This window comes from Anser cygnoides, chromosome 2, assembly GCF_040182565.1.
Source record: "Anser cygnoides isolate HZ-2024a breed goose chromosome 2, Taihu_goose_T2T_genome, whole genome shotgun sequence".
NCBI classification, from domain to species: domain Eukaryota; kingdom Metazoa; phylum Chordata; class Aves; order Anseriformes; family Anatidae; genus Anser; species Anser cygnoides.
Genome location: NC_089874.1, coordinates 163256552 through 163281542, shown reverse-complemented (window position 1 = coordinate 163281542; position 24991 = coordinate 163256552). Strand labels below are relative to the sequence as shown.

Below are 24991 nucleotides of genomic sequence, written 5' to 3'. Positions count from 1 at the left end.
CGCCCCCTCGCCGCCTCCTCCGCAGCCTATTGGCTCTTCCGCCGCGCGGGTCCCACCCTCTGCCCCCTCATTGGCCGCGCGGCCCGCCCGTCTCGGCGGTTGCCGGGGGTGGCGCGGCCGCCATTTTGTGCGGGCATGGCGGAGGCGCTGTCGGAGCTGGCGGCGCTGCTGGGCCCGGCGGCGGGCACGGGGCCGGCGGCGGCGGCGGCGCGGGCGGCGGAGGCGGCGCTGTCGCTGTCGGGCTCCGCCGAGGGCCGGCGGCTGCTGGCGGCGCACCCCGCGGCGCTGGCGGCGCTGCTGGAGCTGGCGGCGGGGCCGTGCCCGGCGGCGGGCGGCGCGGCGCGGCGCTGCCTGGTGAACGTGGCGGCCGAGGCGGCGGCCCGCGGCCCGCTGCTGGCGGCGCTGCCCGCGCTGCTGGGCCTGCTGCCGGCCGGGCCGGCCTGCGGGGCGCTCGCCAACCTGTGCCGGGAGCCCGGCGGGGCGCGGCGGGTGCTGCGGGGCCTCCGCGAGCGCGGCTGCGGGCTGGAGCCGCTGCTGCGGCCGCTGGGCGAGCCCCGGCCGCCGGCGGAGCTCGGGCCGCTGCTCTGCAACCTCAGCCAGGTGCCCGAGGGGCGCCGAGCCCTCCTGGACCGCTCCCGGTGCGGCGGGGGGCGGCGGGGGGGGGGCCGGGGCTCGGCGGTGCCCGGCGCTCGCTGACCCCGCGCCCCCGCAGGTGCTCGGTGCAGCGGCTGCTGCCCTTCACGCGGTACCGGGACTCGGCCGCCCACCGGCGGGGCATCGTGGGCGCGCTCCGGAACTGCTGCTTCGAGCACGGTGAGGGCGCTGCCACGGGCCCGGTGCTGCCACGGCCTGCGGCTCCCGTCTGCTGTCAGCCGGGGGCAGGCAGGGACCGAGCTGGCCCCAGGAGCGGCCGCAAAGCCCGGCTGCAGCACACGGAGCCCTCAGGGGGGTCCCGGGGCCGGAGCAGCTCCGCCGTGGGGCCGGCTGAGGGCTGGGGGTGCTGGGCCTGGGCAGGAGAAGGCTCCGGGGGCACCCCCCGGCGGGCTGCGGTGCCCAAGGGGGCCGCAGGAGAGCCGGGGGGGGCCCTTTGTGGGGACGGGAGTGACCTAGGGGGTGGCACCCTGCCCGTGGCGGGGGTGGAATTAAATGGTCTTTAAGGTCCCTCCTAACCCAAGCCTTCCTACGACTGTGACAGGACGGGGCTGACGGCTTTAAGCTAAAAGAGGGGGGTTAGAGGAGACGTAGGGAAGAAATCTTCCGTGCTGGGAATGGTGAGGCCCTGGCCCAGGCTGCCCAGAGGAGCTGGGGGTCCCCAGCCCGGGCAGCGTTACCGTCGGGCCGGACGGGGCTGGGGGCAGCCTGAGGGGGTGGGAGATGGCCCTGCCCGTGGCTGGGGCTGGACGGGGTGCTCTGTGAGGGGCCCTCAGACCCAACCCGCTCCGCGGTTCTGCACGGCAGCCGCGTGGTGCTGCGCTGCGGATTGGTGACCGAGGCAGTGCTGTAACACACCCGCGTCCAGCTGAGCAGCGCCCGCACAGCACCCAGCTCCGCTCCGTTTCTCACGCTGCCCCTGCAGTGAGGAGGCCGGGGTGGGACAGAGCAGGGACGGCTGCCCCCGGTGACCAGACAGATGTCCCATACCCACGGCATCGTGCTCAGCAGTGAAACTAGGGGGGGCAACAGCGAGCTGCCGAGTGATTTCATTGCTTAGTTTTTCCTACTTTCCTTTACCTACTGAGCTGTATCTTGGCCCACAAGTTCTTTTCCCCCTGTCCTGCTGGGGGGTTGAGCTGCTGGCCAGGGGCAGACCCACTGGGGCCGGGCTGGGTGCCCTGCACTGGCTGCTGGTGGCTGCCCCTGAGCCCCGGCTGTTCCTAGAGTACCACGAGTGGCTGCTGGGCGACGAGGTCGACATCCTGCCCTTCCTGCTCCTGCCTCTCGCGGGCCCCGAGGAGTTTCCCGAGGATGAGATGGAAAGTAAGCAGGGGTCAGAGCAGGAGGTGGGCTGGGGGCAGGGGGCTGCCGGCCACGCACCCCACTGAGGCTGCCTCTCCCCCAGGGCTGCCCGTGGACCTGCAGTACCTGCCGCCGGACAAGCAGCGGGAGGAAGAGCCCGACATCCGCAAGATGCTGCTGGAAGCCATCATGCTGGTGGGTGCCCGTCACCGCGGGGCTGAGGACAGGAGCCACGCGCAGGCTCTGCTGGGAGTGGAATGGAGGCGTCAAGCCCCGGCACGCTGCCTCCTGCGGCAGCCCCCCAGCAGAGCCCCGCGCCTGCTCCCTGCTCACGCCGCGGCCTCGTTTCCTTGGCAGCTCACAGCCACGAAGGCCGGCCGGCACGCCGTCAGGGAGAAGGGCACCTACCTGGTCCTGCGGGAGCTGCACCGCTGGGAGCGGGAGCCCGACGTGCTGGCTGCCTGCGAGAAGCTCATTCAGGTGGGGACGGGGACCTGGCGCTCCCCTGCCTGGGGGTGCCAGATGGTCCTGGGGTGCTGTGGGGAGGGCACTGGGGGTCCTGCAGGCTGCGGCACCTCCCTGACCTTTGGAAAAGGTGCTGATCGGGGACGAGCCCGGCCCGGGGATGGAGAACCTGCTGGAGGTGAGCATCCCTGAGGACGTGGAGCAGCAGCTGCAGCGCCTGGACCGGGAGGAGGAGGAGCGGTGGCAGCGGGAGCGGGAGGAGCAGCGCGAGGCGCAGGAGCAGCGCGAGGAGCCGTCGCGGTGACGGGGACGCTGTGCTCAGCCCTCCCCTGCAGACAGGACCCCCCAGGACCGCAGCCCCCCGGGGCGCCCCAGGACTGCAGCCCCCAGCCCCCTGCTGCCGGGGAGGGGGCGTTGGGGCGCTGCCGGCTGGGCTCCCCTTGCTCAGGGCACCCCGTGCAGCTTGGCTGGGGCTGGGCAGGGCCCCCCCCGTGAAATAAAGAGGTCAATAAGGAGGTGTCCGGCCCGGACCCGCCGTGCCCCCCCGCCTCCTGCCCGCTCCTTCGGGGGCTGGGGCTGATCCTCGTCCCCTCGTCCCCCCGCCACGTGCCCCGCCCGCACGTGTCCCCGCCCCCCGCCCACGTGACCGCCGCGGGGGCGGGGCCGGGCGGTTCGTCCTCCCCTATAGGTGCGCGGCACCGCCCCGGTCACACGCGACCGCAGCCGTCACGTGCGGGGCGGGAGGGGGCGGGGCCTCGAGGGGGGCGGGGCGAAGCACCCGGAAGCGGCGCCGGTGGCCGAGCGGCCCGGGCAGGTCCCGACCCGGGCCCGGTGCGGCGGTGAGCGGGGGGGGGGGGGCCGGGGGGCAGGGGGGGGCCGAGCCGAGCCGAGCCCGGCTCTGCTGTCCCGGGACTGGGGCTGGGCAGCCTCGGGGGGTCTCGCGCAGGGGATCGGGGGCTGGGGGTGGGAAGGGGGGGGGGGGACGGGACGGTGCTCGGTGGGGGCGGGCGGTTGAGGGGTCCCGGTCCCCCCCGTCCCGGTCCCCGTCCCCGTCCCCGGTCCCCCTCGAGCCCCCGGGACCTCACAGCGGGGCCCGGCCCCCCCCGGTCCCGGCGCGGGGGGAGCGGCGTCGGGTGGGGGAGGAGCCCCGGGGGCTCGCGGGCCGCCCGTCCCGGTGTCGGTATGCCTGACCCGCGACGTCCGACCCGCTGTCGCGGTACCCGCCCCGCCGAGTGACGCCCGTCCCGCTCCCGTTCGCAGGGCGCGGAGGAGCCGAGCCCCGGCCTCCCTCGGGACGCGGCGGGCCCATGGCCAACGGGGCCGCGCCGCCCGGCCGCGTTTCGGAAGCAGAGGCCGGGCCGGGGGCCGCCCCCCCGCCTGCCCCGCGGGCCCTCGGGCTGCTGCCGACCGCGGGCGGCCCGCCCCGGGCCGGAGAGGGCGGCCGCCGGTAACCATAGGGTCCGCGGGGGGAGCCGGCGTGGACACGGAGGGAGCCGCGAGCTGCCTGCGGCCGCTGGGCGAGCTGAGGACGCGCAGCATGATGGAGTCCCGCATCAAGCGTGAGTACGGCGAGGCAGCGACCCCGGGCAGCCGGCCCCGTGCCGGCCCCCCTGCTCCGGGCCCTCGGGGAGCCTCACCGGGAGGCTGAGCCCCCCGCCGGGCCCCCAGCGCCCGGCTCTGCCCCCGCTGCCCGCGGCGGAGCCCCCGGCCCAGCCCGAGCCCCGCGGGGATGCGGGTGCCGGGACGGAGCCGCTCTGTGCACGGCGATTCCCTGCCCTAGAAACTGCTCTCGGCCTCGTCTCTGCTGGAAGCTGCACGAGCTGGAGCAGTCTTCAAACGTTCCAGCGGGTGTAAAGCCTCGTGCGTTTCCCAAATTAATCCCGGGCAGCTTTGAAATGAATCTCGCTTTTATTGATGCAATAAAGAATTTCCCGGTTTAATTAACCCACGGGGAAGGACTGGGAACAGGATTACCCGCAGCAGCAGCAGCAGCAGCACCGGGTCACGTCGGCTTTAACGCCCCTGCGAGGCTGGGGGCAGGCGCTGCCTCCCCCGACGTGGGGGGTTTGTGCCTCCCCCTGGATTAGGGCACGGCTGGGGTACGGGCTGGGTGTGATCGCAGGGGGTTGTGTGACAGCACGAGGCAGCGTGAGCACGAGCAGCTCCTCCCGGCCTGGGAGCCCCGATGGCAGTGCCAGGGCAGGCGCGGTGTCGGGGGCAGCGGTGACCTCCTGGTGCCACGCTTGGTGGCAGCCCCCGGAGCTTCCCGGCAGCGGCAGCTCCGCCGGGCCGGCAGCCTTGTGGGTGCCTGCCGGTGGGAGATCCCTCGTCTGCTCCAGACACGGGTGCCCCACGCACGAGGGGGCCATCAGGCAGTGGGAGCCGGTGCCACGGGGCGGGCAGGGGTCCGCGCCCCTCTCCTCGCAGCCGTCACCGTCCAGAGGCGGCAGAAGGCTGGCGTCGGTGAGAGCCACGGCCTGCCTGGGCTGCGACGGGCTCCAAGCGGAGCGTTTGTAGGCAGCCTGCTCTAGAACTAATTAGCCTTATTATGGCAATGGCTCTAATGAGAAATGCCCTGCTCTATAATAACAATTAGCCTCTTGGAGCACAGTCTCTGCCTGGTGCGTGCTAATGAGCAGCCCCGGTCTGTAGTCGCAAAGCGATGCAAAGCCGCCGTCAGTAGGGCCGCCGGGTCGGGGGTTTTCCCTCCGCCCGGTGCCAGACTGGCCTTTGGGGCAGCGCTCTGCATGGGGACGCCGAGGCCTCGGGCTGCCCCGCGTGCCACCGAGGGCATCCTGCACGGGAGCCACGCGACGCTCTGGGGCCAGGACCAATTTCCTTGCCCAGTAGTTCCCTGAGCAGCTCTGGCCGCCTTCGTCTGCGCTCCTGTTCCCTGGCGGCTGTGATCGGGGTGAGAGTATCTGGGAGGGCTCTGGGCGTTAGCGGTTCCTCACTGGTGCACCAGATCATCCTCGCAGGGCCTCGCTGGCGGTGGCATCCAGTCCCCGTGCCCGTTGTGGGTCCTGCCTGGGGTCAGCCCAAGGCGCTCGCTGCACCCAGGCAGCGCCGATGCCGAGCCTTCGCCTGGTGCTGTCCAGCCTTGTTCTGAAACCTCCGGTGTGATAAATCCCTCCTCCTCCTCCCCGCTACAGCAAGAAACCTTACCGCCAAGTTCACCTTGCTTGGAGGCTGCTGCGGCACAGCAGTGTCTGCAGGGTCTGCAGTAAAATCTTGGTTCTTGTTTAGTGCCTGGCGTGGGAGATGAGAGTGAAGGAGCCCTCGGGGTGTAGGGGAAGGTTGTGTGGGGAAGCTTCCCGTCAAAGGTGGGTTGTCGTGGGTGGAGAGCCCAGAAGGAAGGGTTTTGCTCACGAGGTGAGAAGCAAAAGGTCTGGTGAAGCTCAGTTTAGCTGTGGGAGGGTGGAAGAAAACGCACAGGGCTGCAGCTCTTCTTTTGCTGCTCCCGATGTCCAGATGTTCAGAGAAGGCCCAAACTTTGCAGCTTGCCTGTCTTGCTCAGGGCTTGCCACGACATTGATGGATGCCACGACAGATAAGGACCCGCTGGTCCAGGAGCAGATCTACAACGCTTTGTGCTACCTGGGGGAGTCTGAGCCGGAGGAGATCCTCCACTCCTGCGACGAGTACCTGCGGCAGCATGACAAGGTGCGTCCTGGGGGCTGGGGGTGTTGGCCCTGCCCGCGCGGGGCGAGATACCTGGGGGGATCTGGGCTCGGGTAGTGGTGGACCACGTGGCTGCAGCCTCTGGTGCAAGGTGCTGGGGTGGCGCAGGTGAAGAAACAGCGGTAACACACAGTTGTGGACGAGAAATGGAGAGGAGCTGGCTGGGAAGATACTTGTCAGTCCCTTGCCGGGCGCGAGAGGCGCAGCACTGGGGCACGCAGCACTTGGCTCGCCCCGGGCAGCCGCGGTGCCTGTGCTGGGCTGACCGGCCGCTTGGTGCCTCGCAGCTGGCCTATCCTCACCGCGTCATCATCCTGAAGGCGATGGAAACCGTGGTGAAGAACAACATTGCCAGCTTGGACAAAAGCACGGCGAAGGTGGTCATCTTCCTGGCATCTAATGAAATGACCAAGTCGAAGGTACGGCGCGAGGGCCGCGGCTCCTCCGGCCGTCGCGCTTGGCCGGGCCCCTTCTCTCCAGGGGGAGAAGGGAAGGGTCTACAGGCAGTAGGGAATGGTCTACGTTCCTCTCTTTGGGGAGAGGTGGGATGCTTGGGCTGACAGGTTTTTTCCTAGCGCTATGCGCATAACAGCTGGATAAAACTTGGGTGCTGAGAAGCACCTGGATGGCAGGCGGGGGTTGGAGCAGAAAGGAGGCAGCGCCTCGGGGGGCTGCAGGTTGGTGGGGAAAGATCGCATCCGAGTCCTGAACCTCTTCTGGGGCTCCCCGCAGCGCTTGGGGTGGGCACGAAGCGTGGTTTCCGTGAAGCAGAAGCCCCGTTCGGGGGGAGGCTCCGTTGCCTGACGCGCCGTGCCTGCGTCCTGCCCGCAGGAGGTGATCCGGGAGTGGCAGCAGGCGGCCAGCAGCGTGCTGGTTGCGGTCGGGCAGCGCTTCATCAACAAGGTGATGGAGGAGGTGCTCACCAAGTTCCAGCCGGGCATCCTGCCGCACTACTTCATCGTGCAGACCTTTGCGAACCTCTCGGTGTCGAACGGTGAGCTGAGCGCCTGCCTGCTGCGCGTGCAGCTGCGGGTCGGCGTTGGGAGGCACGGCGGGCATTGTGTGCTTTGGGCTCGGTGACCCACGCCGGGTCCCAAACAGCTCCGTGGGGTGGTGCTGGGCGTGCTGAGCAAGCCAGCGTGCTTGGAAGCAAAGCAAACTTCTCACTTGTTTATCCGTATCACTTTGTCTGCTTTGTAAAGTAACTTGGTGATGAAATGCACTGAAAATCAGCAAGTACCGGCGTGGAAAGGAGTGCTGTCGGTGCAAATGGGTTGCTTGCTGCGTCCTTTATTCCTCTTCTCTTCTGAAGATGTGGGGCGTGAGAAGAGGAACGGCAGTGCCTTAGGGAGCTGCTGGTGGGGGGAGATCGGGGAAGCCCTGCGCTGTCTTGGCTGCTTTTCCTGGGTGCTGCTGGGACCCCCCAGTGCCGAGCTGGCAGCAGGGTGCCCGGCACGTTCCTGGCAGCACCCAGAGCGGAGGAGCCCAGCCCTGGCAGGAGCACAGTGAACGTGCGAACCCAGTGCAGCTTGGCTTCACAGCTCAGCCCAATCTCTTTAAAACAGCAGCTGCTCAAAAGCAGGGGGAATGGGGGCTACGTCCCTCCTCACAGAAATCCCGTCCCAGAGGATGCTTCTGCTTGCCTGATCTCCCAGGCTGGGCTCTTGTCTCCATCCGTCCTTTAAAGACCGGGTTTAAAACCAACGTTTCTTGAATGGAACTTCTTTCACTGGCTGCAGAAAGATTCACTGACGATTCAGAAGCCAGCAGCAAGCAGGGCTTGGCGTGCACCCCCCTGACTTCTGCTAGGAGAGGCTGAGAACTTGAGGGGTTTGTAGGGCCAGCTCCCACCAGGGCTGTCGGCATCCTGTGGGGCGCAGCGCGGCTGCCTGTGGCCGGCAGCGAGGGGCGGCTGCGGCCAGCGGCGCTTCTCCGGTGCCTGTGAGCCTCGCTCGGTCTGTGCCCTGCTGCCGCTCTGGTACCTGCAAGGCGCCGTGGTTGCTGCAAGGCTCTTTCCTCCTTCCCGCAGTGTTTGGGATGGTGCCTTTCCTCAACTCCATCCTCGGGACGATGCTGCCGATGCTGGGGATGGCAAAACAGGACCACATGAAGTCGGTCTTCTGCTACGGTAAGCTCTTCCTGCGTATTCTGAGACTGCAGTGGTTTTAGGTGTGTTAGGGGAGACTTTTTGCCTTCACTGGGAAAGGAGGGAGTGTGGCCAGGGGCCGGGGAGCTGGGCAGGGTGGGCTGTTCCTGAATGTGCTGGAGCAGGGCTCTGGCCAGCTCTGGGGGTGATGGGGAGCCGTCAGCTCCAGGTCACTGGGGTCCAGCAAAACTTCTCCACCTTCTCGCTGCTCCCCATCGTTCCCACTTCACTGCACGGCGAGCAGAGGTGCCCTTTGCTGCCTCCTCTAGCAAAGAGCACGTGGGTACTCCAGAGCCCAGTGCGGATTGAGGCAGCCCGTGGGATGGGAAGGAAGGAGGGGCGTGCTGCTCGAGGCCTGGTTACAGACCAGGCTGCTCCTTTATTAGAACCACAGCCCCGGCAACCTGCAGCAGTGTGAGCGTTAGCCCTGGCAGGACGTGTGAGGATGCCGCAATGTGCCCGGCCAGCTCCTGCTCAAGCCACTCCTGTAGTTCTCCTAAGCAGCTTCAGGATGGGATGCTCCCTGGTGGGCTGGGAGGAGGTCACGGGCTCCTCTCCTGGAGTCCTCCTCCAGCCCTGGGCTTGTCGAAGGCCGCCGCTCGTGCGGCAGGATGTGACCCAGAGGCACCAGCACATCCGCGGCCGATAAACAGCCCCTTTGGTTGTCCCTTGGTCCCCGGAGAGCTGGTCCACCTTCGCCTGGAGCTGCTGGGGCCTCGCAGGAGGCTCCTGGTTGAGTCGCTTGTGTCTGAGCCGTCCCCGGGGCAGGGCGGTGCGTGGCCCCCGGCAGCTCGGTTGCAGGAAACCAGGCATGAAATTAGTGAAATTGCAGCCTTATAATGGCAACGGGGGATGATCCTGGGGACTCGCAGTTTTCTTTCCACGGCCAGGCAAAAATAAAAGGTGGCCTGGAGGAGTGCTGCTGGTTCAAGGGCTCCCACGGGTGCTGTGGGAGAGGCCGGAGCGCGCTGCTGGTGCAGGAGCACTTATCTCTCGCTGATACCCATGTCCCGGCCTGGGAATGCTGATGTGGTTCTGGGTGTCACGGGGTAAATGCGGGGCTGGGAGCCTCCCGGGCAGTGCTGGGAGCTGCGGGGAGGGACGTACGGCTGGGCTGCGCACGGTGAAGTCTGCCTGGGGCCGTCACTGGGACCGGCTGCGGGCCTGCCGCTGGCTCACGCCTACGTGAAGGCCGTAGCACTTCGACCTTCAGAGCTCTCGTTTGGCTTTGTTTAGGTCCAGGCAAGAAATGCGACTCCCAAACTGTTCCTGTGTGCTCAGGAGGCCTGAGTCGAGGCTGGGCCACCTCTGTGACTGCTCCGTGTGTACCCGCGTGGTTCAGGGCGGCTGCTGGGGTGCGGGAGCTGCTCGGCCGGAGCCCGGCCCTGCGGACACCGTGCTGCGGGTGCTCAGGCTGGGGTGCGTGTTGTCTTCTTGGATTTAGCAAGGCATTTGATGGTTTCCCACAGCGTTCTCCTGGAGAAGGGGGCTGCTCCTGGCTCAGACAGACGTCCCCTTTGCTGGTTTACCTGGCTGGGTGGTGGCCAAAGGGCCGAGGCGAATGGAGCTCAGTCCGCTCAGCGGGCTGTCACCGGTGGCGTTCCCCAGGGCTCTGCAGTGGGCCAAATTAAACAAAGTTTTGTTTAATATCTTTGTCAGTGATACTGGTGAGAGGGTCGAGTGCACCCTCAGTAAGTCGGCAGATGACACCAAGTTGAGTGGGATTGTTGATTTGCTTGAGAATAAGAAGGCTCCGAAGAGGGATCTGGACAAGCTAGACTGATGGGCCGCATCTGCGTGTATGGCATTCAAGAAGGCTAATGCCGTGAGTTGCGCTTGGGTCAGAACAACCCCATGCAGCGGTACAGGCCTGGGGAAAACTGTCTGGAAAAGGCCCTGGGGGCCTGTTCGACAGGCGGCTGAATGGGAGCTGGCAGTGTGCGCAGGTGGCCAAGAAGGCCAATGCCATCCTGGCCTGCATCACAACTAGTATGGCCAGCAGGACGAGAGAAGTGACGGCCCTCTGTACTCAGCTCTGGTGAGACGGCACCTCGAGTACTGTGTTTGGCTTTGGGCCCCCTCAGTACTTTAAGGACACTGAGTTGCTCAAGGGTGTGCAGAAAAGGGCAAAGAAGCTGGTGAGGGGACTGGAAAATGAGGTGGGGAGCGGCTGAGGGGCCTGGGGCTGTTTGGTCTGGGGAGGCTGAGCGGAGACCTCATCGCTCCCCACAGCCGCCTGAAAGGAGGCTGCAGCGAGGAGGTGCCGGTCTCTTCTCGCAGGTGACCAGCGACAGGACACGAGGCAGCGGCCTCGAGTTGTGCCGGGGGAGGGTTGGGTCGGACCCAGGAGGAATTCCTTCGCGGGGCGGCCGAGCCCTGGGACGGGCTGCCCGGGGGTGCCGGGGTCCCAGCCCGGAGGTATCTCAGAGACGTGTGGGCGTCCTCCTGCAGCAGCCTCGTCGCGGCCGCCCCCTGGCCTGATGGCTTTGTGCGCCCTTGGGAAGCGCTCGAACCCCTCGGCTGGTCTCCCAGAACACCCAAATTCTCCAAAACACCACGGAGGGATGGGGCCAGGGGTGCACCAGGCCGAAGGACAGGTCTGGAGCTTCATTTGGGGTGATTGCAGGGGCGGAGAGGTGGGTGCAGGGACATGATCCTTGCAGTGCCGTGCTGCAGGAGTCGGCACCTGGGCTGGGCTTGGGGAGGACTCCTAGGTGGTAGTTTTGGCTAGAAATATGTGCTTTTGTCCTGACAAATGTCTTGTAGGTGCTTTAGGAGAGCTTAACCAAAACGAGGGTGTTTTGATACCAGCAAAGAGACTGGGTGTAAATGGGGTCTGGACAGGGGGGCTAGATTCCTTTCCCTGCTCCAGAAAGGTGCTGGGTGTGATGGAGGCGAGCAGGGATGTGCCTGGTCCCTTCCCAGGTGAGGATGGGTGGGAATTCGGAGCCTCCGCCCGAGGGGCAGCCCGACCCCCGTGTCCTGCAGGCAGCGTCAGACCCTTCTGCCGCCGGTCCCTGCACCACGGGGGTGTCCCCCAGCCCTCCTCATCCTCCTGGCCCGCGGGGAGGCTGCGGGGGGCTTCTGGCCCCCGCTAAGGCCGGAGAGGTGCCGGCCCCTTGCAGCAGGCAGGTTTGCTGCCCGGAGCGTTTGTTGCGAGGGTGGGAAGGCTGCTGGCGGAAGCGCTGTGGCTGCGATGCGAGGTCGCGGCGTGACTCAGCGCCTCCGGCTGAGAAAACATCGGCGAGGAGGGGGCGGGGGGCTGCCCCCTGCCCCCCTGCCCTGTGAGCATGGTGCTCGGCCTCGGCGTGGGCAGGGGCCCGGCTCTGGTCTCGGGAGCCTCCTCTTCTCCTCTTCCTCCTGTGGGATCCCGTTCCTCTGGGAGCACTGGCGTGGGCACGCTGAGCGTGTGATCGGTGCCCGTGGTGTGCCCGCGAGTCACCCAGCGCCCCCGGGGGCTGCGCTGACCCCTGTGTCCTGGTGTGGCCGCTGCCATCCCGCGGGCACAGGGCTCGGCTGCGCACCGGCCTCCCGCGTCCGTGGGGGTGTGGGTCGGGCTGTGAGCGGCTGTTCCTGCACCGAGGGCTCTGTGCTGCTCTGTCCGGTCCCGCTGGGACTCGCGGCCAGCTGCCTGCTCCCTTCAGCCCACCGCCCTGTCGTAATCTCACCACGGGAGACCTCGAGGCCACGAGTCACGAGGCCGCTTCCTCGCCCGGCTGGTGCGCGGCCAGCAGATGCAGGAGGTGAGGCCGTGTCCGGGGGAGGCTCGGTCCCGCGGGCGTCCCAAGGGGCAGCAGCTCCTCGGCTCTTGGGAAGAGCTGCCCCAGCCCAGAGCTGGGGACCCCCTGCAGGAGCCGTCCTCCAGCAGGAGAGGGGACAAGGAGCTCCGGGACGCGGCCGTGGGCAGCTTGCTGTGGGGGCCCTGCCGGGCAGGGTTGGGCCAGAGGAGCTCCTGAGGTGCCTCCAGCCTGGGCCTGATCCTTCTCCTCCAAAGCACCCAGCGCTCGGCTGCGGGATAATTCCCAGAGTAAAACTCGCTCAGGGTGTTTCCAGCCCTCGGTGCTGCCAGCTGAGACCTGCTCCCGGTGATCCCGCGGCTGCTCGGGGAGCCCTGTAAAGCTGGGGGGATCTCAAACAGCGGTGGCTTCCCCTGGGGGGAGATGGAAGCGGGCGTCCCCTTCGGTCAGCGGGCTCTATCCAGCCCAGCCTGGCTGGAGGCAGGAGGCGTGCCTTGGCACAGACACGCTCTGACTGCTGCTGGCTCAGCAAGGAGGAAAACAACCTGTGCTCACACGCACCGGGGGCTGGAGGGACGAGTCGAGCGAGGCACGCTGGCCTGCCTCGGGCTGCTCGCTGACAGGCACGCAGGAACAGCCCGCGCGGCACGTCCCGGCTCCCACGGTTAGAGGGAGCTGACCCCCGGCAGGGGCGGCATCAGCCCTGGCCAGGGAGCAGAAAGCCGCCTGTGGCTGCTGGCCAGCATCCCTCGTAGCCAGGGCACCTCTCGGAAAGCCTGCGGGCTGTCGGAGGGAGTCCTGGTGCGTATGCTACCCCTTGAGAGGCTGCCCAGTCCGACAGCACTCGGCCATCTGCCTTCCGCAGGGGCTAAAACAAACACCGCCTTGTGCGCGTGGAAAACCTAAACACGAGCTGCCTTGTAGCCCTGCAGCACTTCAGTGAAAGCATCCAGGAGTACTTGGCGAACTTGGACAAGGCCCCGGACCCCACGGTCAGGAAGGACACCTTCTCAAACGAGATCTTCAGCGCGTACGAAGTGCTCTTCAACAGCTGGCTGCAGCACCGGGAGGCCAAGGTGCGGCCGTGGGGCGGGGAGGGCACAGCGGGACCCCGCTTTGCTCATCTGCTGTCCCCCGGAGCAGTGGGGCCGCGCTGCGGCAGCCTGGCTGTTGGGGATTCAGGCCACGCTGATCAGTGCTTGTTCTCCCCCTGCAGCTGAGACTGGCAGTGGTGGAGGCCGTGGGGCCCATGAGTTACCTGATGCCCAGTGAGAAGCTGGAGGAGCAGCTCCCTAAGCTCATCCCGGGCATCCTCGCCCTCTACAAGAAGCACGCAGAGGCCTTCTACATATCCAAGGTGAGCAGCCTGGAGCGCCGGTGCTGCTGGCCGAGGCCCCGTCCCTGACCCTGTTCTCGTGGCTCAGGGGCGCTGGCAGCGGGCCGTGCCGTCGGGCAGCGTGGCCAGCTCTCGGTGAATGCGGGAGGTGCTGAGCAGGGGCTCTGCCTGTCCCAGAGAGCCTGTCACAAGGGCAGGCAGCAGCAGAACGGCCTGAGCCCTTGTCTCACTGATGCTGGGCTGCATCTGCCTCTCTCTGTGCTCGATTCCTGCTCCCTGCGTCGCCATCTGTCCTGCTACCGAGCCCAGGCGTCGTGGGGCCATCCCCGGCCACCCAGGGGACGGAGTGGGCTGCACCCACCCCTGCTGCCAGCTCCTGGCACCGCTTGGCTCTCCCCTGCACGCACACACGGAGCTGTGGCTCGCAGCCTGGGGCTGGTGCGCATCTCCCTGGTCCCCTGCAACAGCACCAGGGCAGGGGCAGCCCCTGGGGGGGCTCCCGCACCGTGCCCTGGGGGAGACGCCTTGTGCTGCCCACCGCAGCGGGCTGGGGATCGCCGCCCTCGGCACCGCTCCCTGCCCTTGGGCTGGCACGTGCTGGCACGGCTCATGGATCCCCACCTCCTGCTGTCCCCCTCTGGGGTGCGAGCCCTTTCCCGACGCTGACTGCAGCGTGGTCTCTCGCTGCGCAGAGCCTCTGCCAGATCCTGGAAGCTTCCGTCAACATCGGCAGCCGCAGCCTGGACGTGCAGCTGGACGCGCTGCTGGGCACCCTGCACCCCCAGGTAGGGGTTCCCTGGGGGCGGTGGGTGGGACGGGAAGCCCCTGGAGCGGGGCAGTGCTGGCCCTGTGCTCAGGCGCGGGGCGCGAGGCGCGCGGCTCACCCGGCCCTGGTCCTGCTCCCGCCTGCCTCTGCCTCTCCCCCGAGCAGGAGCCGGCGTTGCTGGCAGCCTGCGAGCCGGGGCGTTCGCTGCGTTGGTGTCACATGAACCTCAGAGAGAAGCCGGCTGCTCAGCTCTGGCTGCGCGGTCACGCAGGAGAGGGAAAACAAATATCTCGGGACCAGCTGACCTTTCAAACAGCTCGCTCTGGGTGAACAAACCGGGCGCTGGCTGGCTGTGGGGCAGCACGCGGGGACCTCTTCTTGGGCTGCCGAGCCCGGGCTCCTCTGCTGCCCTCGTGCTGCAGGGACGTGAGGTCTGTCGTATCACCGGGCTCTTAGAATCACGCTTCAGGGCTTGAAACAAAGCTGAGCCCGTGTTTTTAATGCTTAACGGGCTTTGAATCGTGGAAGTGTCCAGCAGGGAGAGGCTGCCCCTTAAATGTGCGTGTGGGCAGAGAGATGCAGAGCCACCAGCGCGGTACCGGTGCCGTTTGGAGGAGCTGCTCCTCGGTGGCTGGCATGGAGGAGGCTGCAGGGGGGCTCTGGGCTTCGGGACGTGGCTGGCCTTAGCAAAGCAGCTCTGGCTCAGCTGCAGACTGAAGCGTCCTTTTGGCAGACTGGAGCAAGCAGATGTGTGCTGTCCTCACTGCAACGTTAGAATTAGGTGCCTGCGTTATTTTAATAGCACCCAGACAGGTTGGCTCGTTCCGAAGCTTCGGAGGCGGCGGCCAGCTGGGCAGCGGGACACCTTTAAATAGCAGAGGACATCAAGTTCCCAAGTACCTCCGGGGGGGCTCGACCCACTCTGAGCGCACTCAAGCTGGTGCTCAGCATGCAGAAAGCTCTGCTCTGTGCTCCCGTGCCGTGGGATGTTCTCGCAGCCACCTCTGCTCATCCCAAACGCCGGCGGTGCCAGTGCCCAGCGCGGGTCTGCTTTCCAGGGCTGGGTCTGCAGCCCGCCCTCGCTCCACGTGACGTCCCTGACACGGCTGTTTCTCCCACAGATCTGTGCTCCTGCCGATCCGTCTGTCCCCCTGACCGTTAAAAACCACACCGAGGTTCTTCGCTGCTTCACTGTCCTCGGTAAGGGCTGCCGCGGCGTGCCTGCCCCAAAGCCTGCCGCACCCCGGGAGGCGTGGGCGCGCTGCGCCGTGGCTGCTGGTTTTCCTGCCCGTTCCGTGCTCCTCTCCAAGGATTTCGGTGTGGTGCATGGAGGGTTGTGTTCCCCCTGCTCTCAGTAGGGCTTGGGGATGCTGCTGGAAACTGCTTGGCCATGCAGGCAATTGGAAGGGAGAGGGGTGGTGGTTTCTGTCCTGACTGCAGCCCCTGGCGTTGGGCTTGCAGAAGGCAGAAGCTCCGTGTGTGCTGAGAGCACCGCTCGCTGGAGCTCCCTGAGGCGCACGGGGCCAGCTCAGCTCCCTCTGGAGCTCGCTGCTGCCTCGGCCCCTTGCAGGGACGTTTCCAAAGAGCCTGCTTCAGTTTCAAACCTTCCTTCAGAACCTCTCGAGCTCTGTCAGGGCCCCTTCAGCAGTCAGACACCGGCATGCCGTGCCCGTGGGTCACAGCCGAGGGACAGCAGAGGCAGTTTGGTGCTTCTCTGTCCTCCTCAGTGCTGCCCCTCGTGACAGCAGCGTAGCACGGAGCACAGCCCAGAGCACAGCCGTCCCACGTTGCTGCGGGCGCTCGGAGCGCACGGAGCCCCCAGGGCTGGGCTGAGCAGACGCGGGCTGACCTACAGCTTGGCGTTCCCTCCTGGGCACGGAGCTCCGTGGCTGGAGCTGCCCCCAGCTCACCAAAACGTCCCCGTGCAGGGTGACGGTGGCACGGACAGACGTGCAACCGCCAGAGGAAGCGCGGCGGTGTGGCAGGCCGCTGCTGGGTCACGCCTGGGTGACGTCCTCCTGCGGGGCTCGGGCGCGGAGCCGGGCAGCGGGGCTGCCTGTGCCTGGCTGCCTTGGCTTCACAGCTAAGATCCGCAGCTTGCCCCGTCCCCGAGCCCATCCTTCCCCAACCGCGCCGCTCCAAAGCCCCCGAGCGTTGCTCCAATTTCGGCAGCTGCAGACTGGTTTTATTTTTAACGATCAAAATGTTTTGACAGGCGGGGCAGCACTTGTTGGAAGTATAATTTAAACTCCTTCAGCATGCTGGAGAGCGCAGGCACTGTGCTGGAGGCACCCGAGAACATAAAGTCTGGGTGTGAAGAGCAGGCTGGGCCGTTTGTCGGGCCCATGGGGTGGCACCGCCGCTTCCCCAGGACCCCAGCTGGCCGGGACAGCAGCAGTGGTGCTTTCTGAACCGCACGGGGCTTGGTGCAGCAGGCAGAGCCCCGCTGCGTGCAGCAGGCGTGCAGGTCCCACAGCATGTCAGAGTGCAGGGCAGGGCGCTCCTCGGGGTGTGGTGCTGCACCCCAAATCCCTCGGCTGCGCCACCCCGGGGTGCAGCACGTCTGTGACAGCCGCTCTGTCCTCCTGCAGCCTGCTCCTTCCCTGACCGCGTGCTGGCCTTCCTCCTCCCGAAGCTGGAGAGCAGCAACGAGAGGACGCGCGTGGGGACGCTGCTCATCATGAGGCAGATCATCAACAGCGCCCGTGAGTGCTGCGGGGGCAGAGGGGTGCAGAGCTGTGCCCTTCCTCCCGCCCACTGCCTTGCTCCCTGGCTGCAAATTGATGAGCCCCGGGGCAGATGAGCCCGTCCCTGGCTGCAGGGTTGTGGGGAGGAGGAGGAGGAGGAGGAGGATGCCATCCTGGTGGCCCAGCCGGCTGGGAAGGGACAGGGCCACCAGGGGCTGCGTTCTCGGCAGCACCAGCCTCAGAGACTCTTTGCTTCTTTTTGCAGCCTCCCAAATGGAGATTAAAAAACCCTTTATTCTTTCGTCTATGAAACTCCCTCTGCAGGACAGCAATGACAAGGTAAGCAGTCCGCTCCTCTGCGTGTGCCTCAGGGGCTGAGGTGTTCCCAGGGCCCTGCCTCTGCCAGCCCGGCCATCCCCAGCTGCCTTTGCTTGCTCACCCATCTCCTGGCCGGGTTTCCAGCAGGTCTGACAGCGTGCCCAGTGTGTGCCCTCCCAGTAAACAGGGAGCATGTCACAACTGGTTTTCTGTCTGCCCTGTGCAGAGAGCCATGGGGCTCCCTTCCTGGTGGGGACATCGCCGCTGTGAGCGGGGCCCTGCCTGGAGCACCCGGGGGAGCCAAACGCAGCGCCCGGCTGCTGGTGACGCAGCCCCTGTGGCCGCGGGGCGCTCCAAGCCCGAGCCTTGCTTTGGGACCGCTCGCGGCACAGCGTGCGGCCGTGGGCTCCCGTCCCCGTGGCGAGCTGCAGGCCCCGACCCCGCTGTGGTGCCTGGGGGCTGAGTGGGACCCGCGGCTGCGTTCCCTGCTGCCGGTGGGAGGAAAGCGCGGGGCGGCTGCGACGGGGACCCTGCGGCAGGCAGAGCCCCTGCCCGCAGCCTCTCCCCTCCCGTACCCACGCCGGCGCCGCTGCTCTGCCCGCGCAGGTGAAGCGCGCCGTGGTGCAGGTGATCAGCGCCATGGCTCACCACGGCTACCTGGAGCAGCCCGGCGGCGAGGCGATGATGGAGTACCTGGTCCGCCAGTGCGCGCTGCCCTCGGAGGCGGTAAGGGTCCTGCGGCGCGCGGGCACGCCTGGCCCAGTCCCTCGTCCTGAACCCGCGGTCTGCAGCTCCTCCAGCCTGGCGGGGCGGGAGCTCTCCTTCCTGGGAAGCGCGGCTGGGGGGATAAAACTGGAAGAGCTGTGGCTGGGCAGGCTGATGCCCACGCAGTGTGAGTGGCACCATGCGTGGCTGGCCCCAACCCAGCTGGGACCGCAGAGACGCGGGCCAAACCCATCCCCAGGCTCACATAGATCCCCCCCTCTGAGAGCAGAGGGGCTGTGGTTTGGGCTGCGGGAGCTCCACAGCTCCTCTGAGCCGTGCAGGGTAGAGCTGCAGCGCCTGCCGAAGACAGGCTGGAGCCAGCAGGCTTCTGGGTTTACCTGGCACGATGTCCTGAGGGTCTGAGAGATGTTTGCTGAGTCACTCTGAATGGCACCCGTGCGCTTTCCTGCTCTCCCAGCAGCCAAAAAAGCAGACACCAGATGCCGATGACTTGACAAGCGACAGCGTCCAGAGCATCAGCGTCAACACGCTCTTCCTGCTCAGCACAACCGTTGACCGGATGAACAACGTGAGTCTGCGCAGGCGTCTCCGCGACTGGGGCGGTCGGTGGAGAGCCCCGTGCTGTCCTGCACAGCCAGTATGACGCACAGGATGCCCCGTCTGCCTGCCGGGGTGGGCTGTCACAGCCCCGTAACGCTGTAGGAGCTGTTGCCACCGTCCCCTCCCCTCTGGGTGCAGGGCAGAGATTTGGGTGCAGAGGCTGCCCCCAGAAAGCTGTGCTTGCAGGGGGTGCCCCGCGAGCTCCTCTAGGGCTGGGGCAAGGCAGCAGTGCTGGTACTGGTGCTGCTGGAGCTGAGCACTCGCCTCTCTCCCTGCCTCAAGGAGAGCAGTGGCTAAAGGGATGCAGGTTTTGCCCCCCATCACAGGGGGCTTGGCCCTGGTGTTCCCTGTTCCCCTCCCTCCAGATCCCGTGCTCTGCGTCCCGCGGCCGGGCTCTCCGCGGGTGCCCCGCACCAGCAGGCTGCGGCAGTGCCGTGCTCTCCCCTCCAGGTGCTGTGGCCGTACCTCTTGGAGTTTGTGACCCCGATACAGTTCACCAATGCCCTGACTCCCCTCTGCAAGAGCCTCATGTATCTGGCCATGAAGAAGCAAGAGGAGGGGGAAAACGCGTCCCTCATCCGCTACGACCTGAACGGTTGGTACCGGCTTGCCCGCTCTGCACATGCAAGCCTGGGACACGTCTGCACGCGGGAGAGGTGCCGGTCCGCTCAGCGGGCATTCGGTGCGAGAGGCCTTCTGATGCTTTCTTCCTTTTGGTTGTAGGAAATCTTCCTTCGCCCTACGCTCTGACGACGAGACTGCTGGTGAGTGGCCTGCAGGCAGGGCTCTTCCTCTTTCCGTGCGGGCACACCCAAGGAGGTGCCCACCCTCACGGCTAAGGGAAGGAGCTTGTCCCCAGCACAGAGCCAGGCGAATGCTGCAGGGAGGGGTGTCCGGACCCGCATCCTCCAGGGTCTGGTGCAGCCCTGTCCCCGCGGCATGCGTGAACGTCTCCGTGCAGGCTGTGACATCTCGGGCTCCCCTCGGGTAGCACAGCCCGGGAGCAGGGCGTGTTGCAGCGCGTGTCTCACGCTGCTCTTACGGGGCTCTGGAGAACTCCTCAGCCCCTGGAGGTGTGAGAAACGTGTTCTTCCCTTCGCCCACAGAAGGGTGCAGGGTTTGGAGAGAGGCTCTCCCCTGACAGCATTCCAGTTATCGACAGCTGGAGCAAAAGGAGGAAGCTGTGGTTTCGCTGAGGTGTAGAGCTCAATCACATTCCAGTGTTGCATTCCTGCGTTTTATTTCATGCTCCTTGCACCTTGAAGTTACCTTCTTTACACTAACACTTTGTTCTCCCCCCCCAAACTCCCAGGTCGTATCTTCACAGCCGTACGCGGGAGACTGCCGGGGGACGGCTGCCCTGCGCCTGCTGAGCGTGCTGCAGTACAGCGTCCACCCCGCGCTGGAGCAGCTCTGGAGCAAGAGGGTTCCTTCCCTGGTGGAGCACATCGAAGGTAGGATGGGGCTGCTGCCTGGGAGGCGCTCTGCTGGGCTCCCCTTCTTCTGGGCTTCTGCTGGGGTTTGCTGCCAGCCAGGAATGGAGCAGGGTGCTGCCCACGTGCCGTGGGACTCGGCGTACTGAAGCTCCTTGAAGTAGTTTCCTATTTTAATAGGGACGTTAATCACCCTGGCGCCGCTAATTCTTACCACGAGTCCCTGTCTCAGGTTTTGAGCTCCGTTGTGGCACGTGCAGGACAGAAGTGGCTGTGGGGTTCCCGCAGCACGGGCAGAGCTGGCTGCCCTGTTATGTGGTGCTCGGCAAGGGTGAGAAATGAGGGTAAAAATGTGCTTTCTCCTAGAGAACACAGAGAAGTGCCTGTGCCAGAAGGAGTGGGAAGAGAAGCTGCTCCTGGTAAGGGTTTCGGTGCTCCTGGAGGCAACGGGGAGCTGGGAGGGTGACTTGGAGGCAGCCCCGTGCCCCCTGCAGCCCGCCCAGGCTGCGTGCACGGCACAGCAGCAGCCGGAGCCGAGCTGCAGCGGGGCAGGCGGGTGTTTGCCCTCACTCACCCGGACCGCGGTGGTGGGGTTGTCACCCGCTGTCGGGTCCTGTCCCTTCAGTAGCAGAGATGCAGGTTAGCGGAGTGTGCCTTGCAGTTCTGCAGGGGAAGTTAAAAATGAGCTTTCAGGCTTGCTGGTGGGTCAGAGAACACCAGTCCCAGGTGTGTCTCCCCTCTTAATTGGAGAGCCTCAAAAATAGGGCATGGAGAAGCAATTAAACCCGGGCAGGGCTCGTCCCGCTCCTTGGAAGGTGGCAGCGTGACCTGGGTGCGGTTCTTGGGGGAGATGTGGCTGGGAGGAGAAGGGCACGTCTCTGCGGTGGGGGCACGTCCAGCGCAGACTCGCCGTGTCGCTGCCCTGCTCTCGCCCCTCTGGGCTGACCAGAAGCGGGCCGGGGCCGGTGCCTGCGGCTGACGGTGCGTTCGCCTCCAGTTCCTGCAGGAGACGCTGGCGGCTGTTTCGGACAACACTTGGATTTGCCACTTCGTCACGGAGATGTGCAGGCAGCTCAACAGCTACAACGGCTTCCCGCTGGAGAAGGTGACGGTGCAGGGCCTCGAGGGGCCGGCGGTGCTGCTGGTGGGGACCGTCCTCACCGGGGTGCTGCGGCCTGCTGCCATGGGCAGGGCTGGTCCGGCACACGGTGCTCCCCAAAGCATCGCTCTGCTGGCACCTGGCTGCTGGGAAAGGGGTGCTGGGAGGGACGAGGAACTGAGGGGAGGTCGGTGAGGCAGCTGGGCAGGCTTGGAAATAAAACTTGTCCTCGGTTTGTCTCCAGTTCTGTGCCCCCTGCTGTTGAGGGCTCGTTCAGACGCCCGGCTGATGTCAGGCTGGGGTCAGAGCAGCGGTGGGGAGGTTCTTCTTGGGCCGGGCACTGCTTTGCGAGGGGACGTCTGTCCCGGTGCACCCTGGTGTCACCCGCTGTCCCAGCTCCTTATGGCCGAGCTCTGCCCTGCACCTAGGGCGCGAGGCTGCAGGGTGCCGCGAGGAGCAACCCTCGTGTGACCGAGCTCAGTCTGCCTCCAGGGGCTTCGTGGTCTGTAACGCCTCTTGCTCCCCCAGAACTTCCTCTACAAATGCATCGGGACGACGCTTGGGGCGTGCACGAGCAAAGACCTGGTACAAAAGCAGCTCCAGGAGCTCCTGGAAACAGCCAGATACCACGAGGAGGCAGAAAGGGAGGTGAGAGGAGTTGTGCCAGGAGCGCAGCCCGGGCATGCTGAGCTCTCTGGGCCCTGCCTGGCCTGGGCTCGCACCTCCTGGGGGTGGCTCCAGGGCACGGCCGCAGCTCCTGCGGAAACGGGCGGAGAAACGGGGGGAGGCAGCCTGCAGCTGCCTGCTGCCAAAAGGGGTTTTTGGCTCCTGCTGCCTCCTTGGGATGGGGCTTGCTTGGCCCTGCGGGTTCGGGGAGTTAAACCTGCGGTGCTGGCCTGGCTGCCTGGCCTGGCTCGCGTGGGGCCAGGTGGGCCGGGCGCCCTTCTCCGACAGCGGCTGCTAAATCAGCTGAATCGGAACGGTCCCATCTCGCGTCTGGGTGTGCAAACCCGGCGGGGCCCCTCGGGTGGAGCTCTTGCTCCTTGTTTCTCAGGCGCTGCCCCGTCGCTCTGCAGGGGAGGGACCCAGCTCGTTACGCTCCTCCGGGCTCCAGCCCGACAAGGCTTCAGCCCAAGGAGCCGGTGTCACCGGGGGCTGCAGCATGGCCCCCGCCCCTTCCAGAGCCGCTTCAGGTGGCGAAGGCTGCAGCAGCTCTTGGCTGCCCAGGGGCAGGCCGGTGACATCCCTGTCCCTCCGTGCTGTGCTCTACAGAGCCTTGCACCTACGCCGACCGCAGGCGTGCTGCTGTCGCTGCTGTCACTGCTGGTGGTGCTGCTCTGCCCTTCCTGGGCAGGCTCCAGCTCGGTCACCTGCCTGCGCGTGACCTGCAGCGTTTCCTTGCCTCAGCTCAGCCCCTCCTTTGGTGCCTGACGGCTCTGGGCACCGCTCGGTGGCTGCCCCGCTGCTGCAGCACAGTGGTGCTGGCTGGGCCCACGCTCCCTCTGGCTCCGTGTGCTCCCCGGCTGGGGTCCTGCTCTCGGCCGGGACCGCCGCGCGGCGCTGCCCTGCTCGAGCTCCCGCCGCTGAGCACGGCCCTGCCACGCAGCTGCCTCCAAGTGCAGCGCAAACACGAGCTAATGGTGCCTGGCTTCGCTCCAGTTTACACAGCTCTGTCAAGGGCTGCTCTTGAATAAACTGTTTATGGAGTTGCGGCCCGGCTTGCCAGACCTCCTGGAGGCCGTGGCAGAGAGGCAGGACCTGCTGAGCCCTGCTCCCAGCTCCGGCCGGCGCTCGACCGGGCTCCTGCCTCCCGCGGAGCGGTCGCATCTGCCCGCTGGAGCGTGCCGCATCTCCTGCCCCCGCGGCCCGGGCCCCGGCAGCAGAAGCTCCTCGAGCCGCATCCCAGCTGGGTCACCCAGCATTACCGGCCCCGCGTCCCCTGGAGATGCGTCCCCGCCCCGGGAGAGGGGAGCGCTGGCTGCCAGGGCTGCGCTCAGCTGGGCACGGCTCAGATGTTTGGAATTAAACCAATAAACGGGCTCTTTTCAAGTGTCAGTTGGGGCTGGTGAATTAATAGCTTTCTGCTAATGTGTTTTCTCCGCTTCCTCCAGGGACTCGCTTCCTGCTTTGGGATATGTGCAATAAATCACCTGGAGGAAACCCTGGCCAAGCTGGAGGATTTTGTTAGGTCTGATGTCTTCAAGAAATCTGTGGGGCTGTTCAGTATCTTCAAGGTAAGGGAGCCAAAGTGCCCCCCCGTGACAGCCTGCAGCAAAAGGGACGTGCAGGCTTCTTCAGATACAGCACGTGCTGGAGCTGTGCTCTGGAAAGGAGTTAATTTCCTGCCCTAGTGTGTTCGGCACGGGGCTGGAATGCCCTCTGCCCCTCCAGAGGGGGCTCTTGGCACTGGGGGCTGCTTGGCTCTGGCTCCGAGCTCTCAGCCCGGTGTTCCTGCAGGCTCGGGTCCCAGGGAAGCTGCTGGCTCGCTGGGTGGGCTCGGGTGAGCTGCAGCGTGGCTTCTGTATCCATCAGGGCACCCTGGTGCGGTGTGGGGCTGCCGACAGGTCGGCAGTGGGCAGCGGTCCCACGGGGCTCCTGCAGCCGTGCGTTCCCCCGGGGATGGGAGCATCGATGCCCCGAGCGTGGGCAGCACGAGCCTTTCCTCGGACTTCCTGGCCCAGCAACTGTTTTAATTCCCAGACTCTAAGCCTGGGTGTTTGAGGGGTGGGATTAGCACCACGTGGGCACGGAGGAGACCTTGGCCCTCCGCAGAAAGATGGCCAGAGCCTGGCAGCCAGAGCCCTGCTCCTGGTGCAGGGGGAGGCTGCTGTGAACGGCTCCGTGGGGACAGGGCGCCTGAAGCCTTTCGGCTGTGATGGTTAATGGGGCGATGAGCGCGGTTTCCTAGCACGGCAGCTTAACAGCAGGTTACCAAAATAACCTGGCCAGTATGGGGTGCGAGTACGTTCCCTGCAGGGCTGCAGTGATTAATGCTGGATGGCAAATGGGGACTCGTGCCTCGGGCAGAGACGTGCTGTGAGCACAGCTCACGCGCACACCTGATGCTCCAGCAGGGCTCTGGGAGGCACAGCCACCACCAGGATGGGGAGCAGAAGACTGAAACCACTGAAGGGGGGCCCTGGCTTCCAGGGGTACCTTCAGCTGATGGGCAGAGCCCCCAGGAGCCAGCCCTGGGCTCCCCAGCAGTTAACTCGCTCATCCGCTGTAACAGGACCGCAGTGACAATGAAGTGGAGAAAATAAAGAGCACCCTGATCCTGTGCTACGGATTTGTTGCTGTTCACGCACCCAAGGAGCTGGTGCTGTCCCGGATCGAGGCAGACATCCTGAAGAACATCTTCCAGTACTTTAACACCAAGGTAAGCCGTCGGGATGCCCCGTCCTCCCCGGGGAGGGCTGGGGCAGGCAGGCTGCTCCGGGTGCTCTGCCCGAACGGTCCCGCAGGGACCTGCGGCCAGCCCTGGGAGAAGGTCCTTTACCGCAGCCTCTGCTCACTCGGGCATTGCCCATGTCTTGTTTTTCAGGTTCTGGGAATAAAGGTAGAAACCAAGGTACAGTGTGAGGCGTTAAATCTGAACTCCTCTCTGCTCTTTCCTGCTGTCTCTGCCTGCCTCTTGCTCTGGGCTCCCCTCAAAAGCAGCCCCACGCTGCGCTCGCAGCAGTGGTCCCCTGCCCCTGGGGACCTGGGACAGCCTCGGGAGCTGCTGCTCCTCACCCGGGGCTCCACGGGCAGGTCCCTGCTGCTGGAGCCATTGCCTGGAAGTGCCAAAACGCACAGCAGAGGGAAAGCGAAAATGCCTTTCTGGCAGGACAGGAGGAGTAGGTGAAAATGTGTCACTGCAGGGGTGAAAAGCTGAGCTGCCCAAAGGCTGCACCGGCCTCCCGCAGCTGCCTGCGGCCAAGCTCGCGCACTCACTGCAGAACCCGAGCCTGCACCCGTCCTGCCCCGGCCCTTCCCTGAGCACTCGGGCTCGCAGGGACGCGCTCACGCAGGATTTCTGCCTGCACCATGGGAGCTCCT

The 24991-nt window shown here is 66.1% G+C and overlaps 2 protein-coding genes across 12 annotated transcripts in view; both read left to right on the top strand.

Annotated features, from left to right (window-relative positions):
- Nucleotides 1-120: 120 nt before the first annotated feature.
- On the top strand, nt 121-2936 carry HGH1 (HGH1 homolog). The gene is made up of 6 exons (XM_066990889.1): nt 121-638; nt 713-813; nt 1879-1977; nt 2060-2151; nt 2314-2436; nt 2552-2936. The coding sequence occupies exons 1-6, from the start codon at nt 136-138 to the stop codon at nt 2723-2725; spliced, it is 1092 nt and encodes a 363-aa protein (XP_066846990.1). The 5' UTR covers nt 121-135; the 3' UTR covers nt 2726-2936.
- A 177-nt stretch (nt 2937-3113) lies between these two features.
- Nucleotides 3114-24991, top strand: part of MROH1 (maestro heat like repeat family member 1) — a 48921-nt gene continuing 27043 nt past the window's right edge. For 2 of the 11 annotated variants that reach the window (XM_066990882.1, XM_066990881.1), the window contains exons 1-23: nt 3115-3260; nt 3682-3980; nt 5939-6084; nt 6390-6521; nt 6934-7096; nt 8132-8230; nt 12910-13061; nt 13202-13342; nt 14014-14106; nt 15209-15287; nt 16679-16792; nt 17040-17113; nt 17699-17818; nt 18276-18386; nt 18869-19013; nt 19142-19182; nt 19731-19872; nt 20218-20270; nt 20849-20956; nt 21479-21598; nt 23062-23184; nt 24183-24329; nt 24495-24521. In XM_066990882.1, coding sequence (XP_066846983.1) covers nt 3959-3980; nt 5939-6084; nt 6390-6521; nt 6934-7096; nt 8132-8230; nt 12910-13061; nt 13202-13342; nt 14014-14106; nt 15209-15287; nt 16679-16792; nt 17040-17113; nt 17699-17818; nt 18276-18386; nt 18869-19013; nt 19142-19182; nt 19731-19872; nt 20218-20270; nt 20849-20956; nt 21479-21598; nt 23062-23184; nt 24183-24329; nt 24495-24521 — 2352 coding nt within the window. In that variant the 5' untranslated portion in view covers nt 3115-3260; nt 3682-3958. Of the gene's footprint in view, nt 3261-3681; nt 3981-5920; nt 6085-6389; nt 6522-6933; nt 7097-8131; nt 8231-12909; nt 13062-13201; nt 13343-14013; nt 14107-15208; nt 15288-16678; nt 16793-17039; nt 17114-17698; nt 17819-18275; nt 18387-18868; nt 19014-19141; nt 19183-19730; nt 19873-20217; nt 20271-20848; nt 20957-21478; nt 21599-23061; nt 23185-24182; nt 24330-24494; nt 24522-24991 lie in introns of all 11 variants that reach the window. The other 9 variants (XM_066990878.1, XM_066990877.1, XM_066990879.1 and 6 more) reach the window with 8 other exon arrangements.